This window comes from Muscardinus avellanarius (genome assembly GCF_963383645.1).
Source record: "Muscardinus avellanarius genome assembly, chromosome: 11".
Taxonomy (NCBI): Eukaryota; Metazoa; Chordata; class Mammalia; order Rodentia; family Gliridae; genus Muscardinus; species Muscardinus avellanarius.
In genome coordinates this window covers 14,575,902-14,596,437 of record NC_137797.1, presented here as the reverse complement: position 1 = coordinate 14,596,437, position 20,536 = coordinate 14,575,902, and the positions used below count along the sequence as shown (strand labels likewise).

The 20,536-nt window shown below is 42.9% G+C and overlaps 1 protein-coding gene across 3 annotated transcripts in view; it reads right to left on the bottom strand.

Annotated features, from left to right (window-relative positions):
• LARGE1 (LARGE xylosyl- and glucuronyltransferase 1) overlaps positions 1 to 19,389 on the bottom strand; it is a gene marked incomplete at both ends in the record, with an annotated part of 407,629 nt that extends 388,240 nt beyond the window's left edge. For 2 of the 3 annotated variants that reach the window (XM_080706526.1, XM_080706527.1), the window contains one exon: positions 19,212 to 19,317. In XM_080706526.1, the coding sequence (XP_080562652.1) occupies positions 19,212 to 19,317 (106 nt within the window). Of the gene's footprint in view, positions 1 to 19,211 lie in introns of all 3 variants that reach the window. The other variant, XM_080706528.1, reaches the window with a different exon arrangement.
• Positions 19,390 to 20,536: the final 1,147 nt, after the last annotated feature.

The following is a 20,536-nucleotide window of genomic DNA, read 5'->3' as shown; positions in this document are numbered from 1 at the left end:
ATTAGTGTTGCTATCACCAGACTACTTTGTAGAAAATCTGAGTCCAGGAGGCCCAGAGAGCGTCCAAAGTCAGCCACTGAGGGGCTGTACTCAATCTAGGTCAAACTTCCTAAACTGGTCAGAAGAAAGGACCACTTGAGACCCTGCACAAAGCTGACGCAAGGGAGGCACCCATGGTACCACTGCCTGCTCAGCAGAGCTGGCCAAGGCTCAGCTCTCTACTGCTAAAGGTGCCCCAGGGAGGGTGGAAGTCTGGTGATAACCAAATGCCCTGGGTGATTCTGACCATCTGGCAACCTTGGGAACTAGAGACCTAGAGGCCTTAGAGTCAGGGGGAAGAAACTGCTTCAGGGTCCTCTTAACTTTGAATAGCAGGAGAAGGTGAGTTCAAATGGCAAGGAATAAGTTTTCCAGGAGGGCTGAGGACCCAGAGGGAGAAACACAGGGTTCCCAGACCTACTCCCTGAGGCCCATAAGGGGCCCTGCCCACCCTTCCTGAGCTCAAGGCCGGCCACACTGCTTCTCCTCATCTCTCCAGCCACCACCACCCTACAAAGGCCCTGAGTAACCCCCCCCACTGTCCTTCTGCCTGAAATGATCCCCCCTTTCACCTGGCTCTGCTGAAATGTCACCTAAGAGAGAAGACTGCCCAGATCCTTGTATCAAAACAGCATGCCCTGCTCCTGCCCTAGGAAACCCATCACCCACTTGGGTGCTGCCCCTCCTCCTGCTTTATTATTCTCTGTTGCATTTCCCACCACCCCACCTAGTATAAGTCTGTCCAGTACTCTCTTCCCTCCATCCACTTGAAGGTAAGCACCACGAGCAGAGAGCCTGTGCATGCAGTCAGAACTCCATCTGTAGTGCCCACAATGGCCTGGCTGTGGTTGTTGAATGAATGAATAACTTTGGGTGATCTACTTAAGAACTCTGAAGTTTCCCTGACCTTGTGAGAAACAGAATACCTCTTCCCCCCAAATGGGACTGGAGGAGGATTATTTAAATGTAGACAGGCAAGCTTATGTTCTATGGTGCCATGCTACCTAACTACAAATGGTACCAGCTGGTTCCATGTGGGGAGGCTTTGTGGCTGGGGCACTACCCCAGGCTTTAGCTCCACCAATAGCTCTGTTCTTGCTAGGAAATTCACAGGTTCCTATGAAAGGGGGCATGCAGCCCTTGCTGGAGCAAAACAGCCAACCATCCATTATCTAAAGGTCCCGCCCTAGAAAAAGGAGGGGTCTTGGCAGGGCTCTGGTTCTCCCTACCTGTGCAGGGGTAAACACTGCACTCTGCTGACCCCTGAAGGGAGTGTTTGCTTCTACACCTCAAGCAGAGCATATTCAAATCTGCTGCTGAGCACCAATTGACACTAAATATGCCCTGTGCTGAGCACAAGGGATGACTTTCCACCTTTCCAGAAACCCTGTCATGTAGGTAGCAGCACCCTTAACACTGGAGAGGGCTGCCTGGGCTAAGAGGTGTTAGGTGGCTCAGTGGAAGACACATAGCCTGTAAACAGAGGCTTGGGACTTAGAACCAGGGGTGGCTCCATCTAATAAATCTGCCATGGATTTGACTGCGCTTCACATCAGAGGACAGCCCCTTCCTCTCTGGCATTCTTTTACAGTTCTCAGGACTGGTCCTTTATATGAAATAATGTAATTTTCTCCAAATATGGCCACTACATCCATAGTGCCCTATAGGTGCATTTATGAGCAGAGCTATGGTGTCTCATCCTCCCTCTCCCGTCCTCCATCCTCTCCAAGGCCTGAAGGGAGTGTGGCAAACGTCTGTACATACACATGGGGAGAAGTGACCAAATGTGACCTTCCTCCTTTGACCTGCCTGGACTACTCCTAAGTGACCATGATGAGGACAGAGGCAGGAACTCGATGGCCACACAGTCCGTCTGAGGGCTGATTCCCAGATGCCACCCGGACGCCCCTGAGTTATGCTCAGTTAGCTGGCAGCCCTCTATTCTCAGTTTCCTCAGCTATAAAACAAAGGCCTTTTTGGACCAGGCAATGACCTTTTGCATCAGTCCTAGGAGGTTTTCCTGGATTCTAGAAAAATACAAAAAAGAAAGAGAAATGGAGATCAACTGAACAAGGACTGCCGTCGAGCAGGTGGCTTGTTTAGCCTTTTTAACAGTGGTATGAATGGAGAAGAAACAGACCTGCAGGAATAGGCAGCTTGTCTATCATTGCTCTGTGATTTAAATGGTGCCACTGAACCTCAGACTCAGGTCTACCTGTCCTTGGGGGACATGTTCATCCCACCATCAACCCTGCCTGCTAAAAAAAGTCCTTGCGGAATTTTCAAAGGTTTTGTCTGCTTTGGTTGTAAGCCTGTCTAGATGATTCCCAATGTCATAGCCTGATCTTAATTGTAGGAGTCTATGGCAGAAATGAAATGCAAATTGCATTAGAGGGCTAATCGAATTTTCTGCTTCTCTTGGCTTATAATAATCCTGCTAGCCACAGAACACGGGCTGCCTTCTCATCCAAGATAGCTCCTTGTCACTCATCTCGGAGCAGGCCTTGTCCTTGTGGATGGGCATATTCAGCGTACTGACTTTGAAAGGACATCTTCCAGTTGTCTTGGTATCTCCAATTTTCAGGAACCTCTTCAGACAAGGCCTGGGTCCGCTACTTACTAGCTGGGTGGCCTTAGTTAACAGCTTAATATCTCTGAGCCTCACTTTTCCCATTTTTAAAATGAGACAAGTGTGAAATTTTTGAAGGAATAAATAAGAATGGAATGCAAAGTCCTGAGTCCAGCACTGGCAGAGATTAAGCTCAAAACTTGGAACTCCAAGTCTAAGGGAATCAGGTAATATACGCAAGTGACAAAATCAGACACCAAAACGTTGTTCTTCTCAAGGTCCTATTGTAAATAACAGTTCAGGGTAGCGCAGGGATGAACAGGAAGCACGGACAAGCTGCAGCTTTTTTTTTTTTTTTTGGTATAGGGATTGAATACAGGGGCATTCTGCCTCTGAGCTATATCCTGAGCCCTATTTTATTTACTTTTAGTTTGAAACAGGATTTCACTAATTTGCTGAGGGCCTCCCTAAGTTGCTGAGGCTGGCCTCTAACCTGCGGATATTCCTACCTCAGCCTTCCATATACTGGGATTAAAGGTATGGACTACCATGCCCAACTCAGTTCTTTTCTCTTTTTTAAGGAAAAACAAAGTCCTGGCTTTTACTAGCAATCTCTCAGTAGTTAACCATTAGGAAAAAATTCAAACGTAGTAAAAACCATGGTCAGGCCAAACACAACACAACTATAGGTCATAGGTGTCAATTTCTGTTCCATAAACATATTTAGAAGCAGTTGTTACTGTTTCCATCATGGATATAGTTTGTTTGTTTTTTGAGGTACTGAGGATGGAAGTCAGGGGCTTTCTACTTCCAAGCTATACCCCTGGTCCTATTTTTTAGTCTTTTATGTTTTGAAACAGGGTCTCACTGAGTTGCAGAGGGCCACGCTAAGTGGCTGAGGATGTCCATGAACCGTAATCCTCTGGTCTCCACCTCTTTAATGCTGGGATTACCAGCATGTGCCACCATGCCCGGTTATGGATATAGATTAAGCAGCACATTTCCTGTCTGGGTTTCAACATCTTCCACAATAGGAGTGGCCTCTCTTTTTCCAGGCACAAGAATTTTATGCCGATACATGATTTTTTTTTTTTTTTTTTTTTTTTTACTAATGCAGATAGAAACACTCATTACCTACTGTGGCTTAGTTTCGATGTCACACAATATTGTTTTAGTATTAACTGGAGCAGAGCACTCCTTCATTGCTGCAGACTTGGTAGAAATCTGGGCCTTATTTCAAATTGATGAAAGCACTCATTCCGAAGTACAGTTTTATGAGCAAATTTCAGCTCTCGAGGTCAAGGCTATGATCAAACCCTCACAGAGTGAGTATCTATCCAAATGGTGAAGTGTATCAGGAAGAAAAAAAGGACGGGTGGTTAAGTAGAAGTGTTAAACATCAGTCCCCAAAGAAAAGTTTCACACTTAAAAAGCATTTGAATTTCAAAGTTAAACAGTGACATAGATTCATAAATCCCAAAGGTTAATAAAATTCCTCTCATCTAAAAAGAACGTGAAGCCTGCAAAATCACTTCAAATCCAGTTACTTATTTAACAATCCAGATTTGTAGAGGCTTAAAAAAAAAATAGCCGGGCGTGGTGGCACATGTTTATAATCCCTGCACTTGGGAGGCTGAGGCAGGAGGATTGCATAGGTTCAAAACCAGCCTCAGCTACTCAGTGAGGCTCTCAGCAACTTAGTCAGACCCTGTTCCCAAATAAAATATAAAATAGGTCTAGAAGTATAGCCCGGAGGTAGAAAGCCTCTAGGTTCCACTTCCAGTACCACCAAAAAAAAAAAAAAAAAAAGGAACAAACTATAAGTGAAATGCTGGGTTAATTATCACAAAGTAACACACCTTTATAATCATTACATGTGTTGAAAAGTAAAGTATTAGCAGTACCCCCAAAGTCCTCCTTGTGCCTTGGCCCACTCTGTGCTACTCCTCATAAGAAATCACCACAATTTGGATTAGTAAGGGCCTGCAGTAAATTTTGTGGGTTTTTGAACTTTATATAGTTGAAACCATATGGTATGTATTAGCTTGTATCTGTCTTCCATTGCTCAACACTGCAAATGCCTACATTTGCATTACTCAATAATACTTTAACTACATAAATATGACACTCACTATTTATTCTACTGTTGGTGAACATTTAATAGTTTCCTGCTTGGTGCTAATATAAATAACACCAATGTAAACATTCAAGCATGAGTCTTTTGTCCACTTCTGTTTGGTGTATGGCTAGGGAGAGAAATGACTGAGAAGCCATGGAGTCATGCTTGACTTTACTTGATAAAACCAGAGTTTTCTAAAGCAGTTATATCAATGTCTAATTTTACTTAACATTAACAAGCCTATTCAACCATCAATAGTTCCCTCTGGATAAAATCATCCCCTCCTTTTGTTAAATTGGTTTCTGCAGCCAAAGTAAATAAAAATTGCCTTAAAACCCAGTAAACCCCATAAAGCAGAAGTTATGGAGATTTATTTTCAGAAAACCATAACCTCTCATTGTTTACTGATTAAATGCCTATAATAAATTATTATTCTATCAAATTGTGTAAACAATTCAGAACAATCCATGTGAATACAATGCCTTTTCATGATATGTAAACTTGGTTGGATATTTATATATCAAGTGAAAATTAAAGAAGCCAAAATCCAGGACAGGATTAACATATCCATATAAGAGAACAGGCAGCACAACACACCTTTGCTTCACCATAAAAGACGAGAAGATGGACAGAATGCAGGAGAATAACCCTGTCTCCAAGATCTCCATGTCCTAACCACTTCAACCAGTGACTATGTGACCTCACGTGTCAAAAGGGACTTTGTGGGTGTAGCTCAACTCAGGACTTTATAATGGGATGATTACCCTGGATTATGTGGGTGGACTCCATGTAACCCAAGGATCCTTGTAAGAAGAAGGCAGGAGAATCCCAGAGAGAGATGTGGCAACAGAGCCGAGACAGAAATCAACAGTGCAAGTGGGCTAAAGATGCTCCTCTGGGGCCTTTGAAATGAGGAAGGGGCCACAGGCAAGGATTCGGTGCAGGCTAAGAAGTTAACAGAGGCCAGAAGATGGAGTCTGCCCCAGGCTCCAGAAGGAACCTGCCCTGTCCATAGACACCTCAACTTCAACACAGCAGGAAGATTTCAGATTTCTGGCCACCAGGAATAATGTGCAAGATACCTTACAGATGCTAAGAGCGTGCTGTGATTTGTCAAAACAGCCATAAGAAGCTATAACAGTATCCCCCTCATCCAAGACCTCCAGTGGATAAAAGCAACTGCAAATAATAACGGACTTAGGTATACCATGTTTTTTCCTACAACATACACAGAGGAGTTTAATGCCTTCTCTATCTTAACTAAGCAAGCACCAAGCCCTGTGGCTGCAACTTTTACATTTTGAGGTATAGCAACAACTAACACATATCTCTTCTTTCTTCTGTACAATTTCATGGATTAGAAGATTCTTTTTATTTTTAATTTTTTATTGGGGCATTATATTCATACATCATATTGGGGTAAAAAAAACTTGTGTGGACATACATGTACACATCACCGAATTAACCCCTACCCAATCCCCACCCCATTCCCTCCCCATCCCTCCTTCCCTTGCTTGGCTTAGTGGTTGACTTCAATATGTTTAAGTACATTGCGTGTTTTAGAGAATTTCCTTCTTCACCTTCCCATCCCCTCATTTAGGTTGTCTTGTTTGCTCCTCTATAGGATTTCCTTGTTCATCTAGAGTTCCTCCTATGACCCATTTCTCCTCAGCTTTCACATATTAGGGAAAGCATCTGATTTCTTATTTTTTGTGACTGACTAATCTCACTTAGCATAATGTCCTCCAGTTCCTTCCATTTCCCTGAAAGTGATGTAATTGAGATTATTTAATGGCTGAGTAAAATTCCATTGTGTACATATCCTACAGTTTTGTAATCATTCATCTGTTGATGGACATCTTGGCTGGTTCCATAGTTTGGCTATGGTGAATTGTGCAGCTATGAACATGGATACACATGCATTAGTTTGGTAGTTTGGTTTCCTATCTTTTGGGTAGATACCCAGAAGTGGTATTGCTGGAACAAATGGTAGATTTGTTCCCACTCTTCTGAGGATTCTCCATACTATTTTCCAAAGTGGTTACACTAATTTGCAATCCCACCAACAATGTTTTAGAGTTCCCACTTTTCCACATCCTTGCCAGTATTTGTTGTTGTTTGTGTTTTTAATGATTGCCATTCTAGTTGGAGTTAGGTGAAATCTCAGGATAATTTTGATTTGCATCGTTCTGATTGCCAATGATGTTGAACATTTCTTCATGCATTTATTGGCCATTTGAATTTCGTCTTTCGTGAAGTGTCTACTTAGTTTGCTTGCCCATTTTGTTACTGGATGATTTGTATTTTTGGTGTTGAGTTTCGTGAGTTCTCTGTATATTCTAGATATCAGTCCTCTATCAGAGTGGTAGGTGGCAAAAATCTTTTTCTATTCTGTTGGCTATCAGTTGAGGTCCTGGACAGTTTCTTTTACCAAACAAAAGCTCTTCAGTTGCATGCAATCCCACATATTGATTCACCTTTTAATTTGTTGTGCCTTTGGGTTCTTTTTGAGAAAGAGTTTATCTGTGCCTATGTTTTCCAGTGTTGGACCTATACCCTCTTCAAGGAGCTTCAAGGTCTCTGGTTTGATTTCCAAGTTCTGATCCATCTTGAATTGACTCGTGTGCAGGGTGAGAAAGTGGGATTAATTTCCAATTTTCTGCATATGGTTAACCAGTTTTGCCAATACAATTTGTTGAACAGGCTATCTTTTTCCAGTGTATGTTTTTGGAACCTTTGTCAAAATTCAATTGACTGAAAGTGTGTAGACTTGTTTCTGGGTCTTCTATTCTGCTCCATTGGTCTATGTATCTGTTTTGTTTTGTTTTGTTTGCCAGTACCATACTGTTTTTATTACAATGGCTTTGTAGTATAGTTTAAAGTCAGGCATTGTGATTCCTCCTGCATGGTTTTTGTTGCTGAGAACTACCTTGGCTATTCTGGGCTTTTAGTTATTCCAAATAAATTTAAGGACTGATTTTTCTATGTCTGTGATGAATGATCTTGGTAGTTTAATGGGCATTGTGTTGAATCTGTAGATTACTTTTGGAAGGATGGCCATTTTAATGATATTTATTTTGCCAGTCCATGAACATGAAAGATCTTTCCATCTTCTAAGATCTTCTTCGATTTCTTTTTTCAATGTTTTATAATTCTTTGTAGAGATCTTTTACCTCCTTGGTTAATTTTATTCCTAAGTATTTTATTATTTTTGTGGGAGATCCTCAGTGGAAGTGTTTTCTGAATTTCTTTTTCAGTGGATTTCTGTTTGGCGTACAGGAAAGCTTCTGATTTTTTAAGATTGATTTTTTATCCAGACACTTTGCTGAATTTGTTGATCAGTTCTATAAGACTTTTGATTGAGTTTCTTGGGTTTTCTAAATAGAGTATCATGTCATCTGCAAATAGTGAAATTTTGAGTTCTACTTTTCCTATTTATACTCCTTTGATTTCCTTTTCTTGCCTTATTGCTCTAGCTAGAGTCTCTAGTACTATATTGAAGAGAAGTGGTGATATTGGGCTTCCTTGTCTTTTCCTGTTTTTAGGGGGAATTCTTGAACTTTTTCCCCATTTAATATAATGTTGGCAGTGGGCTTATTGTAAATTGCCTTAATGATGTTGAGATATGTTCCTTATATTCTAGTTCTCTGCATTGTTTTTATCATAAATGGATGTTGAATTTTATCAAATGCTTTTTCAGCATCTATTGAGATGATCATGTGGTTTTTGTCTTTGATTCTGTTTATATGATGAATTACATGGATTGATTTTCGTATATTGAACCAGCCTTGCATCCCTGGGATGAACCCTACCTGGTCATGGTGTATGATTTTCTTGATGTGTTTTTGAATGCATGTTGCTAGTATTTTGTTTGATAGTTTGCATCCAAGTTCACCAGAGATATAGGCCTGTCGTTTTCCTTCCTTGAACTGTCTTTATTCGGTTTGGGTATTAGTGTGATGTTGGCTTCATAGAATGTATTTGGGAGAGTCCCAGTTTTTTCTATTTAACAAAATAGTTTGAGAAGTATTGGGGTTAGCTCTTCTATAAAGGTTTTATAGAATTCACTTGGAAACCCATCTGGTCCTTGGCTTTTCTTTGATGGTAAGCTCTTTATTGCTGTTTCTATCGCTTTGATTGTTATTGGTTGGTTTAAGTGTTCTATAGCTTGTTGACTCAGTTTAGGAAGGTTGTAGTTATCTAGGAAGTTGTCAATTTCTTCCAGATTTTCCATTTTGTTGGAGCATAGTTTTTCAAAGTAGTTTCTGCTAATCCACTGGATTTCTACATTGTCATTAGCAATGTCTCCTTTTTCATCTTCTTCATAATTTGGGTTGATTCTCTCTTTTGTTTAGTTAGCTTGGCTAGTGGTTTATCTATCTTGTTATTTTTTTCAAGAAACCAGCTTTTGGTTTTGTTGATTTTCTGTATTTTTTATTCTGTATTTTTAAAGTTTCTGCACTAATTTTAATAATTACCTGTCTTCTACTGGCTTTGGGGCTCAATTGTTCCTATTTTTCAAGGGCTTTGAGGTGTTTCATTAGGTTATTTATTTGAAGATTTTCTGTTTTTCTTATTTGAGCACTCAGTGCTATAAATTTTTCTCTTAATACTGCCTTTAAAGTGTTCATTTGTTTCTAGAAATTTCTTGATTTCACCTCTTACATCTTCTATGACCTATTCTTCATTCAGAAGTGTGGTGTTCAGTCTCCACATGTTTATATTGCTTCTCTGGGTCTTCTTATAGTTGATTTCTAGTTTCATTCCATTATGGTCTGGAATGGCACAGGGAAGTATGTAACTTTTTTTGTATTTGCTAGTGCTCATTTTGTTGCCCAGGATGTGATCTATTTTGGAGAAGGTTCCATGAGCAGCTGAGAAAAATGTGAACTCCTCTGTTGTTGGATGAAATATTCTATATGTGTCAACAGGTCCATTTGATTAATGGTGTTCATTAGTTATGATGCATCTTTACTGACCTTTTGTCTGGAAGATGGGTCTAATGTTGTAAGAGATGTGTTGAAGTCTCCCAGGATTATTGTACTGGGATTTATGTGTGACTTCATGTCACAAAGAGTTTGATTTACAAAAGTAGCTGCCCCTATGTTTGGGGCATAGATGTTGATTACTGTTATTTCCTCTCACTGGATTATTCCTTTTACCAGTAAAATATGACCTTCTTTGTCTCTTCTAATAAGTTTGGGTTTTAAGTCTAACTTGTCTGATATCATAGTTGCTACTCTTGCTTGCCTTTGAGTTCCGTTAGCCTGGATTACCTTGCTCCAGCCCTTTACCTTGAGTTTGTTCCTATCTTTACTTGTAAGGTGTGTTTCTTGTAAGCAGCAGATGGATAGATTCTGGATTTTAATCCCTTTTGACACTTTATATTGGGGAGTTGAGGACATTTACATTCAGTATGATTTTTGAGAGATAATTTTTAATTCCTAACCTGTTAATATTTTATTTCTGTTTGAGATACTGTTTATTCTTCTTTGATTAGTTGTCTGCTGGATGGAAAATTTTGTTTCTTTGGATCTGGCATGTATTACCTATTTCTTCTTTGTAGTTAATCCCCTTGAGTATTTTCTCTAGCGCTGGTTTTGAAGACATAAATTCCTTCAGTTTCTGTTTGTCATGGAAGCTTCTTATTTTCCCATCTAATTTGATAGATAGTATTGCTGGGTAGAAAATTTTTGGCTGGAAGCTGTTTTCTTTCAGAGTTTGGAATATGTTACTCCAAGCTCTTCTGGCTTTCATGACTTGGTTTGGGAAGTCTGGAGTGATTCTAAATGGTTTGCTTCTGAGTGTCACTTGGCCTTTTGTTTTTGTTGCCTTTAAGATTTTCTCGTTGGATTCCACATTGGTCATTTTGACAATTATATGGTGTGGGAAGCCACTTCTGATCCTGTCTAAAGGGAGTTCTATAAGTTTCCTGGACCTGTGTATCAACCTCTTGCTCTATGTTTGGAAAATTTTCTGCTATTACTTCCTTGAAGAGATTATTGATCCCTTTGGTTTCACCTTCTTTACCCTCTTCTATTCCAATTATTCTTAGGTTAGCTCTCTTAAAATGTCCCATATTTCTTCAATGTCAAATTCCTGCTGATGGATTTTTTTTCCTAATTTATAAACTATGCATTCAATTCTGGAGTGATCATCTTCTAGGAGCTAGATTCTATTCTCCATGTGGTCTAATTGATTGTTTATACTTTGAATTGAGGCCTTTACTTCAATGATTGCATACTTTACTTCTTTTAAACTCTCTCTAAATTCTTTTTGAAAGTTCTGTATTATTTCTACAGTTATATTCCTGATTTGATCTTCTGGAGATCTCTGAATTTCTGTGTTATCAGGTTCTGATGTTATGGCGTTGCAGGTGTTCATTGCTCCATTGTTATTCCTCTTTGCTATGACTTCAGAAGTTTGTGTCTTCTCTGCGTTCTTCCCTGGGTTACTATGAATTCACTTAGGGTGCTCTGGATCTCGAGTCTGTGGTAATCTCTGTTACCACTACTCCTTTACTGGGTTGAATTGCAAAGTCTAAGACTCAGGTAGTAAATCGAGGCTGCGCAAGACCATGGAGGTAGAAGACTGGGTGTTTTCCCAAGGGGAGCTGCAACTATGGTGTGGTATCTCTGCCACTCTTACTCCTTCACTGGGTTGGACTGCAAAATCTCAGACCCAGGGAGATTATCAAAGCTGTGCAAGTCCCTGGGGGTGCAGTACTGAAATTTCTCCTTTAGGGGTTGCAATTTCATTTATGGTTATGGAGCACGCTGATCTGGAGCTATTACAGGTGCAGTGAACTCAGCGCAGCCTCTGGCAATATGGTGCTGCTGCCACACCCTCAGCAAGCATGAGTCTGGCGTATTTTTTTTTTTTTTTTCTGATTTTGAGCTCCGTTCTGAGTCCCTGGAGTGCATGCTGAGCTTGGCCACTGGGAGTTTTAGATGTTCTTTGCACTGAAAAAACTGCTGAATTGTACCCGAATGATCCGCAGCTGCTCACTTCAGCTCCTTGTTTATCTTTCTTCTCTGGAGCCTGGTGGGTTGTTGAGTGCCCTGATCTAGAGCTGTCACGGGCATGGTGAACTCGCTGCTGCTACTGGCAATATAGTGCGGCTGCCAAGCTCTCGTCCATGAGGCTGGCATATTTCTTTTCTTGTTTTGAGCTCTGTTCTTAGACCCTTTCCTCTCTGGAGCCTGGTGCCGCCTAGAAGATTCTTACTGTAGATGTTACAGTAACGTTATTGAGGTTCAAATATATTTTTTTCTTTACATAGAGAATTTATTCCCTTTCTGATAAATAAAGCTCTTTGTGGTTTGGTTTGGTCTGTCCACATTATCAGTACCATCACTATTTTTGTGCTTTGTGGTCATTAGTATGTAAAATAAAGGTCACTTGGACACAAGCACCCTGATACTGTCACAGGCATGCTGAAGAGTGAGATGTGGCGTGGTACCTATGGAGTGCACAGCATATAATGTCAGTGTGGATACCCTGGAGAAAAAGATGATTCATGTCCTAGATGAGACAACAGACGCATGAACTGTCATCACAGTGCTCAGAATTTAAACCTATATTGTTTATTTCTAGAATTTTTCCATTTTCCATTCTCAGACCCAAAACCAGGTTTTCTGATTTTTGGTCTGAAACTCTTGCCACAAGCTCTTCCAGGAGATACAGTCAACTGATGTTTCAAGGTAATTGTCTCCTCTCTGCAGGACTGCCAACATTATTTTAAGATTGAAGACTGGGTATAAGTAAAACAACCATTTTACAACCAATAAAACTATGAGAGCCTCCACTGTCCTTTCTGATACAAGACAATACTGAGTCTTTTTCTTGGTCCATAGGTAAGAACAGCAGGCACCAGCAGACCCACTGTGTGCTCCCACCTGGGGGCCACTTAACACCTCTCCTTCTCACATTCACCTTCTCATTCTTTGAGAGATTCTGCTTGAGCTCAGCATGAACAGCTATGAAACACTGCCCAGAGAAGCTCTTCATTCTTGATCCATTAAGAAAAATCAATACAACTTTTATATTGCACTTTCCATTTCATTTTGCATTTAGCATCTTGTGTTCTCATACCCCATAATGTACTTATTAAGCAATACATTTAGACCGCCGGCAGGAAGACAAAAATGGGTTTTGCATCACTCACCACGTGGCCTGGCCTTGGGGGACACAGAAACCTTAGCAGATTACTCACTCATGTCTTGTCTTCTGGCCCATACCATGGGCTGAAGAATGGAAGCAGTGAATACAGAGCTGGGGAATCACTCTGTTTTGGACAAGCCCTCCTTGGATAAAATAAACCCTGTATCTCCTATTGTACTGCACAGGTACCTGGAGTTTCCTCAAAACACTAATGCAAAAAAATATAATAATAAATTGTATCTTAGAACTCTGGTCCTCCTTACAACTTTGCCAAATGTTCAAATATCGTAATGCCTTTTCTTTCTGTCAAATTTTATTGTGATGACTCTCAACACATTCATTTCAGGAGGAGTCTGTGTTGATAAGAACAGAATGAAGAGTGAACTGAGGCTTTGGGAATGACAAACCGTGGGTGCTGGCTGAAGTCAGGGCAGAAATTAATATCTTCTGCTCACCCATGGCACTGGTTTTAAATGTTTGAGACTTTGCATGTTCTGAAGATATATGCTCTCAAATAACCCGCAAAACCTTCCAAGCTTGCCTCCCTGGTTAAGGGATGCTTGAGCACAAGCTGGTTATGAGCTGTCACAGGGCAGTACTTGTGAACAGTTTTCTAAAAGGCTTTAAACTAAGCACCCTTCTTCCACATGCTGGTAACTCACCAATAGCTGAACACCTCCCCTTGGAGGGGGCCAAAAAGAAAGGATCACATCCCACAAATAAAAGCCACCATGCCCCTAGGGAAAAGGTGATTCTTATGGATGGTAACAGGCATGCTATGGCTTTATGGAAGTGTGGTTGAACTCAAACCCAAGAATGAACATCAAGACCAAAAGGAAGGAGAGGTTCCCAGATCCATGACCTCAGGCCTCAAAATCATGGGTGCTCCCAGCACCAGGAGCCCTCATCAAACAGCAGTTCCAATCCCCCTCAAGCGAGAGGGAAGAATCCCACATCAAATACTCAGAAGAAAGAATCCTTTCCAGCAAGCATTTACTAAGGACCCCTTAGGAGAGGGTGTTGGGTGGGCACTGGGAGTACAAATATGAATGAAGTGCACTCATGACAAGCAGCTCATACAGACCAGAAAGATATCATCAAGCAAATCGTCACCTGACTGTGAAAGATCCCAGAGTCATAGTTAGGAGATGGGAGTTAGTCCAGAAGGAGCTGATGAGGGCTGATGGCATGCCCTCAGGAAGGCAGGAGGACACAGTCTTTTACTTATTCAGTCACTCAGCAGACATTTAGGCACTGTAGTGGGTGCTAAGGCAGAAGGATGAACAGAAGATAACAGCACCCTCCAACTGGGTGCTAGATAATAGCTCGTTGAGACAGGTGGTTATAAAAACAAGAAAAAAGCTAGGTGCTGAGAAGATGGAAGGAAACATGGGGAGCTGGGGGAACCCATAGTAGAAGACCATTGATTTATTCAAAGATAAAGAACATCACGCTGCAGCTGAGGTGGGAAGATCTGCATAAAGGTGGAGAAACCAAAGAAAAATGAAGAGGCCACAGAAGGTCTCAGGGAGAAGGAAGAGCGAAGGATGAGGACCATCTCGAGACGGGCCTAGGGACAAGGTCAAGGAGCAGAGTGGCCCTATGAGTGAGGGCAATGGCAGTGGAGAAAAAGAAAGCAAAAGACACAGTTGCAAAGGGAAGAGGCCAGACGCTCTAGATGTGGCTTTCCTGGGATGCAGGGAATGAGGGAGAAGGGAGAGTCACCTCTGCCAGCCCAGAGCTGGGAGGATGCACAGCTGGAGATGCTCACTGAGACACAGAGGAGGAAAGGACACGGGATAGGATGAAGTAAGAGGCGAGATAGGAACTTAGAGGTGAAAGTACCGACAAAAACATTCCCCATCAGCATCCTTCACCTAGTTGCATGGTTTTTGGCAAATGGCTCCAGGAACCAGACCTCACCCCTTGTCAGCAGGGAAGCATATCTAGCTATCCAACTATTAGAACAGGCACTCTTACCTTACATCAAGGCAATGCCTGTTTCCATGTAAGTTTCACACATTAATCCTGGCCCCACACTCAGGACCAAATTACAATAACCCTGTTCTGTTCCCCCCAAATGGAGGAGATGTTGGTTGCTTACAAATCACCTGCATTGGCACTTAGAATCATAAACTATGCTTATAATGTCAGCTCTCCCATAGGCAGGCTTTGTTCTGAGGACTTTATTTCCTGGTGGTGGAGACTAGAGCCTACACAGTAGCATGATGGTGCCAGGCCACCCGCAGCCCTGGCTGAGAGACCTGCCCCTGTCCAGCGTGCCCACATCTACCTGCTGACCCAGGGACTCGAAGCACTAAACCTTAGTGTGGGCAGCAATCACATCTCAGAGGGAATTCTTCACTGTACTCTCAGGCGATCCATTGAAATTAAACAGGGTTGGAAAAAAAAATAAACTGACATGGTGCATGAATACTATTACCAAGAATCCAGGTGGCAACTCTGCCCCTTATTTATGGCTTCACTTGCCATGCAGCCAAAGACTCAAGGCTGTCAATAAATGGATTGTAACGTGTGATGTTGAACTACAGAGAGAGCTGTGTCTCTGCAGACCCATGCAAAGGTAGGCACCCTGCAGTGACAGGGTGCAGCCTTTTCCTCTAGGGAACTACTCAGCCCCTTCTGGAGTCTCAGGATTTCTAGGTCAGACAACAAGTCATCTGGAGCATTTTGTCCCTATTGCTTGACTCCCTCCTATGACACTGAGTTCAGCTTGTCCATCTACCGCGCAGAGCGTTTCCTCACCTCCCGGGCAGCTCACTGTACCTCTGGACAGAATGATCTTCATTATGAGGTGCTTGACACCTGGCCCCCTGCCAAGTCTCTGCACAGATCCAGGAGCCATTAGGGCAGGCCTCATTTCTCTTTCAGGTGATGGCCCTTTGACTGCCTGCTGAAGCTCATCGTGTACTCCCTGACCCTCTGAGTCTCTAGCATAAACAGCTCCGATTCTACCCAGTTTCTTACATAACCAGGCTTGAAGCGCGCTGCCCCTCACCTGGCTCTTCTGAAGCACGCTGACTTGTCTAGATCATCCTTACCATATAAAGCCCAGAAAAAAATTCAGCAACCCAAATCTGCGCTAAATGACACCTGGGGAAAGAAGCCTGAAGCCCTTGTCATCCTAGCTAGACTTTTGTCAATGTACACACGTCACCTGACCCCTACCTAAAACAGTGTGTGATGTGCTCCCAGATGTGGTGTTTGTTTATTAGATTATCATTATATTATTATTGTTGTTGGGAGTTCTGGGGCTTGAACCCACAAGCATTCTACTTTCAAGCTACACTCCCAGGCCTGCTAAGTTCTGAGAGTCTCATTATGCTGCTAAGGCTATCCTTTAACCCGCAATCCTCCTGTCTCAGCTTCCTAAGTACTGGTATTATAGGCGTGTGCCACCACGCCTGGCTGTAAGCATACTACTGATAGATATAACGTCTATACCCAATGGTGATATTGTCCCAATACTTTCCCCATCTTCCCACTTTTCCAAAATTTCCCATAATTTATCTGCCAGTTTGGTAAAATCACTCAAAGCCAGTGACCACAATCATTTCATCAGCCAGGGATGGAAGACAACATGATGCTTCCAAGACTGCTCTGAAGTGATATCAAGCCATAAGTTGAGCCAGTTGGAGCCATAACCTCGATCAGCCTCTAGGCTCTTTGAGAAATCATATCATTCCCCACTGGAGGCTACCTGTCCCTCAAACTCACTCCATGTTTCAGAAGGCTCCCCATCACTTCTAATTTTAAAAAAGCTGTGACAGGGCTCAGCACTAACTGAGAAGTACCAACTTCCCTCATGAGTGCTACAATCACAGTGATTGGTTTCAAGATGAGTGACCACAGGCAATCCAATCAGAGGAGATACGGCATATTAGGAGAAAGAAGACATCCTCTTTCCACTGGAACTGGTGAGGATAGGATGCAAACCTCAAACTGTTTCTATGTAGGAAAAGCCACCTCAAGAGAAACCAAGGAAGATAAAATGGTAATAAAGGGATGAAGAATGACTTGACTAAAAAACTATCATTTTAGCCCCTGGGTCTAACCTTGCCTGAAAACTGCTATCTTTGAACTCCTCAATCATACTAACCACCAAATTCTCTCTCTCTCTCTCTCTCTCTCTCTCTCTCTCTCTCTCTCTCTCTCGCTCTCTCTCGCTCTCTCTCGCTCTCTCTCGCTCTCTCTCGCTCTCTCTCGCTCTCACTCTCCCGCTCTCCCGCTCTCCCGCTCTCTCCTTCCCTCCCTCCCTCCCCCCCCTCATTGCAGGTCTGGGAATGGAACCCAGGGACATTCAACCCCTGAGCTACACTACCAGCCCTATTTTTTATTTTTTATTTTGAAACAGGATCTCACTAAGTTGTGGAGGGTCTCACTAAGTAGCTGAGGCTGTCTACAAACCACAACCACGATCCTCCAATTTCAGCCTCTCAAATGCTGGGATTACAAGCATGCACCACCATGCCTGGCTACCAAATTCACTTTCTGCCAAAACCAGTGTGAGCCAGATTTCTGCCACTGAGCACAAATCAACATCCTTCAACTTCCCTGCAGAAAGATGATTGGATACTTTCATGCCCCAGCCAAATCTTAATACCTCACCAAAGCCCCCATCTAGAGTATGAGATCATAGCACAAAACTTAAGCTCTTGAGTCTACTGTGGGCTCCATCCTGACGTGCTTGGAGGCCTTGGGCAGATCGCCAAAGTTAGTGTGCGTCTTGCTGCCCAACTGTAAAATTAGGATAATACCTGTTACTGTACAGGATCATTGTGAAGAAAGAGTGTGTGTGTTTAGTGCTGACAACAGTGCCTGCCCGTAGAAATACTCATAGTACTACCTCTTTATATTGTATACATCACCTTTACCCTCACTGTTACTGTCATGTGATTATTATTACAGTTTGTGCTGCCGAAAATCCATGTCTTTACTTATTAATCCTGTACCAGCACCAGGTGCTTTTGCCTTCTTTTGTAGGAGCTCCTCATCACCATGTCTGGGAGGATGCCTCCTTGAGTCTCTCCCAAGATCAACATCAGCTCACCTTGCTCTCTCTGATCCTTTGCAGAAATTAACCAGGCACTGCCCAGGCATGACTAATCTCTCTGCTGGGACATTCAGACTAGTCCAGGGATGGAGGTAACAGGAAAGAGCAGTCATGGGGCGTGGTGCAGGGCTGCAGTCCTGGGCTGGGACGCGCCAGCCCTCCCTGCTATGGGAGCACATAGTTCTACCTTGTTTATATTCAGTCTAGCTAACTCAAGGCAAACCTCAAAAAGTGAAGTGCAGCTCCTAATTAAAAGGTAGCCTTGAGCTGTCAATAAAATTATGCATAAAAGAAAATGTTTAAAAACACAGCAGTGACTTCCTTGAGACAGATTTTTTTTTCACTGAAGTTTTTCTTTTTTTTAAATTCAAGTGTGGGGGGATAAATAAAAAAGAAAGTATGCACTTCAACGTTGCCGTTCTTTTCCTCCCTGAAGCTGGGTGCACCATCTTTGAAACGCCAAATATGGCACTGCATTTGAAGTTGCTAGCTGGAAAAACGGCGAGCCCAAATGGCGAGCCCAAACGGCAAGCCTTGTCTTTTCTGCTTCTTTCTGGGAAATGACAGGGATTATCATTTGTGTTTATTTGTCTGGGGAGACCAATTCCTTTGCCGCATCCCTGTGCTTGGCCCGTCAGCATGACTGATCGTCTTTCCTCCCTAGCCCTGCCGTGACAGCTCCAACAAACCTCTCCCACGGCACCCCATCTTTCTCTATACAAGACACAGAACAAAGTGTGGCGATCATTCGTTTACCCACCTGTCTCCACCGCTAGATTATGAATGTTTGCATCACTTATCTGGGATTCTAAGAACTAGGTTTGGGGGGGGGCATCAAATAACGACCACACGATGCTGGGCGTGTGAACAAGTCAGTGAATGGCAGGATCGATGAATGAAAAACATTTGGGTCCCTTAATAGATAAGTTATTCTTCCGCAGGCAACATTTTGCTGATTATGCACATGGTGACCCATGTGATACAGAAGATTTTGACATCATTGTACCCAACACTGCGCCACTGCACCAAGAAGCATCCGGTTTTGTTTGCTTTTCCGTTTTTCCTCACATGGCTGATACTGCCAACTAACTGCCCGTGCAACCTTGGGCAAGCTTCTTTTGTGACGAGGTGTCAATAATCTAGTCTACCCACTGCAAACTTGCAATCGGACGGCTTGTTCTAGAATTTTGTGGCAGCCGGCGTTCTCTTTCTTCTCTCTTTCCCTCCCACTTCAGCTCCGTTCTTACCTTCAAAGCTCCCAGCAAACAGGTAAATCCAGGTGACAGCAGGGATGCAGAGCAGCGTCAAGGAGGCAGCCAGGAATTTCCTTCTCCCTCTGCAGATTCCCAGCATCCTCTCAGGAGTGGCAATCCCTAGTCCCAGCACCGTGTTTCTGTGTGAACCATGAAGTCCTCGGCCTGCCTCATAATACTCTCTGAAAGAAAGAATACAGAGGAAGGCTGAGTCCTTAGCACAGCGAATGAATGCAAACAGTAGAAGAGAAACAGCTCCGCAGATCCTGAAAGTAGTTCTCTTGGTCTCTGACTTCCCGCTAACCTTTCATCCCCAGAGATGATACACGATGCTGCAGTCTTGCAGTCCATCAAAACTGAGACAGTTTAATAAATAAATAATGAACTCTGTGCAGTCTCTCCCACATGCGCCCACACATGGCCCTCCTAATGCGCAGGTTAGCTCTGAGGCCTGAATGAGCACGCGCCAAGGAGCACTTAGTTAGCATCTATTACATTCCAAGCACTAACCAGGTTGTGTGCTTTCAAAGACTAAAGAACAGGCTGACTTCAAAGAGCACAGTCTAATAAGAGAGACTAACATAAAACATCCATCACAGCCCGAAAAAATGTCACAACTGAGATGTGCACAGACTACTGCGAAGAGCAGATGTGGGCGCTGCTGCATGGTCCAGACAGCAGGTGGTTCCTGTGATCCAGGCAGAGGGACTGTGCAAAGCTCCCTGAGGCAGAAGGGAGAGCACCTGCACAGGACAGGAGATAGTTGGCCACAACACCCGCCTGCATGAGTCTGGACCTCAACCACAGTTGAAAACCTAAAAACAACTCAGAATAAAAGAAGAGTTAGGTCCAGAAACACAGGGAAACAGTTAAAACGGGCAGGCGTAGAAAACCTTGGAAACAAAACTTGCAGAGAGGACAGGAACAAGCGGATTACCTGGAACCAGCCTAGGGAGGAACTATCCTGAGACCAGTGGAGAAGAGGGGTGTGATGTATTCAAAGAGGAGGGAGAAAGTCAACATGGGATCTTGCACCTGAATATTTGACCAGGAAATCATGTGACTTATACAGTTTAACCAACATGCCACAAGATCTCATCTCTGCCCCTTCCTCACATAGATGCCGCATGGATACAGCTGCTGGAGATTTAGGTCAATCCACATAGAGCCCCCCAGCAGTTTTACAACCACCCACTGCAGACAGCGATAAATGCTGCTGATTGTCAGCGCAGTGTCCTCTCCCAGATCCCACAGGGAGTCCTCTCTGCTTATCATTTATACTCCCCGTGACAGTGGTCTAATTCAATTCCCTCTCTTCC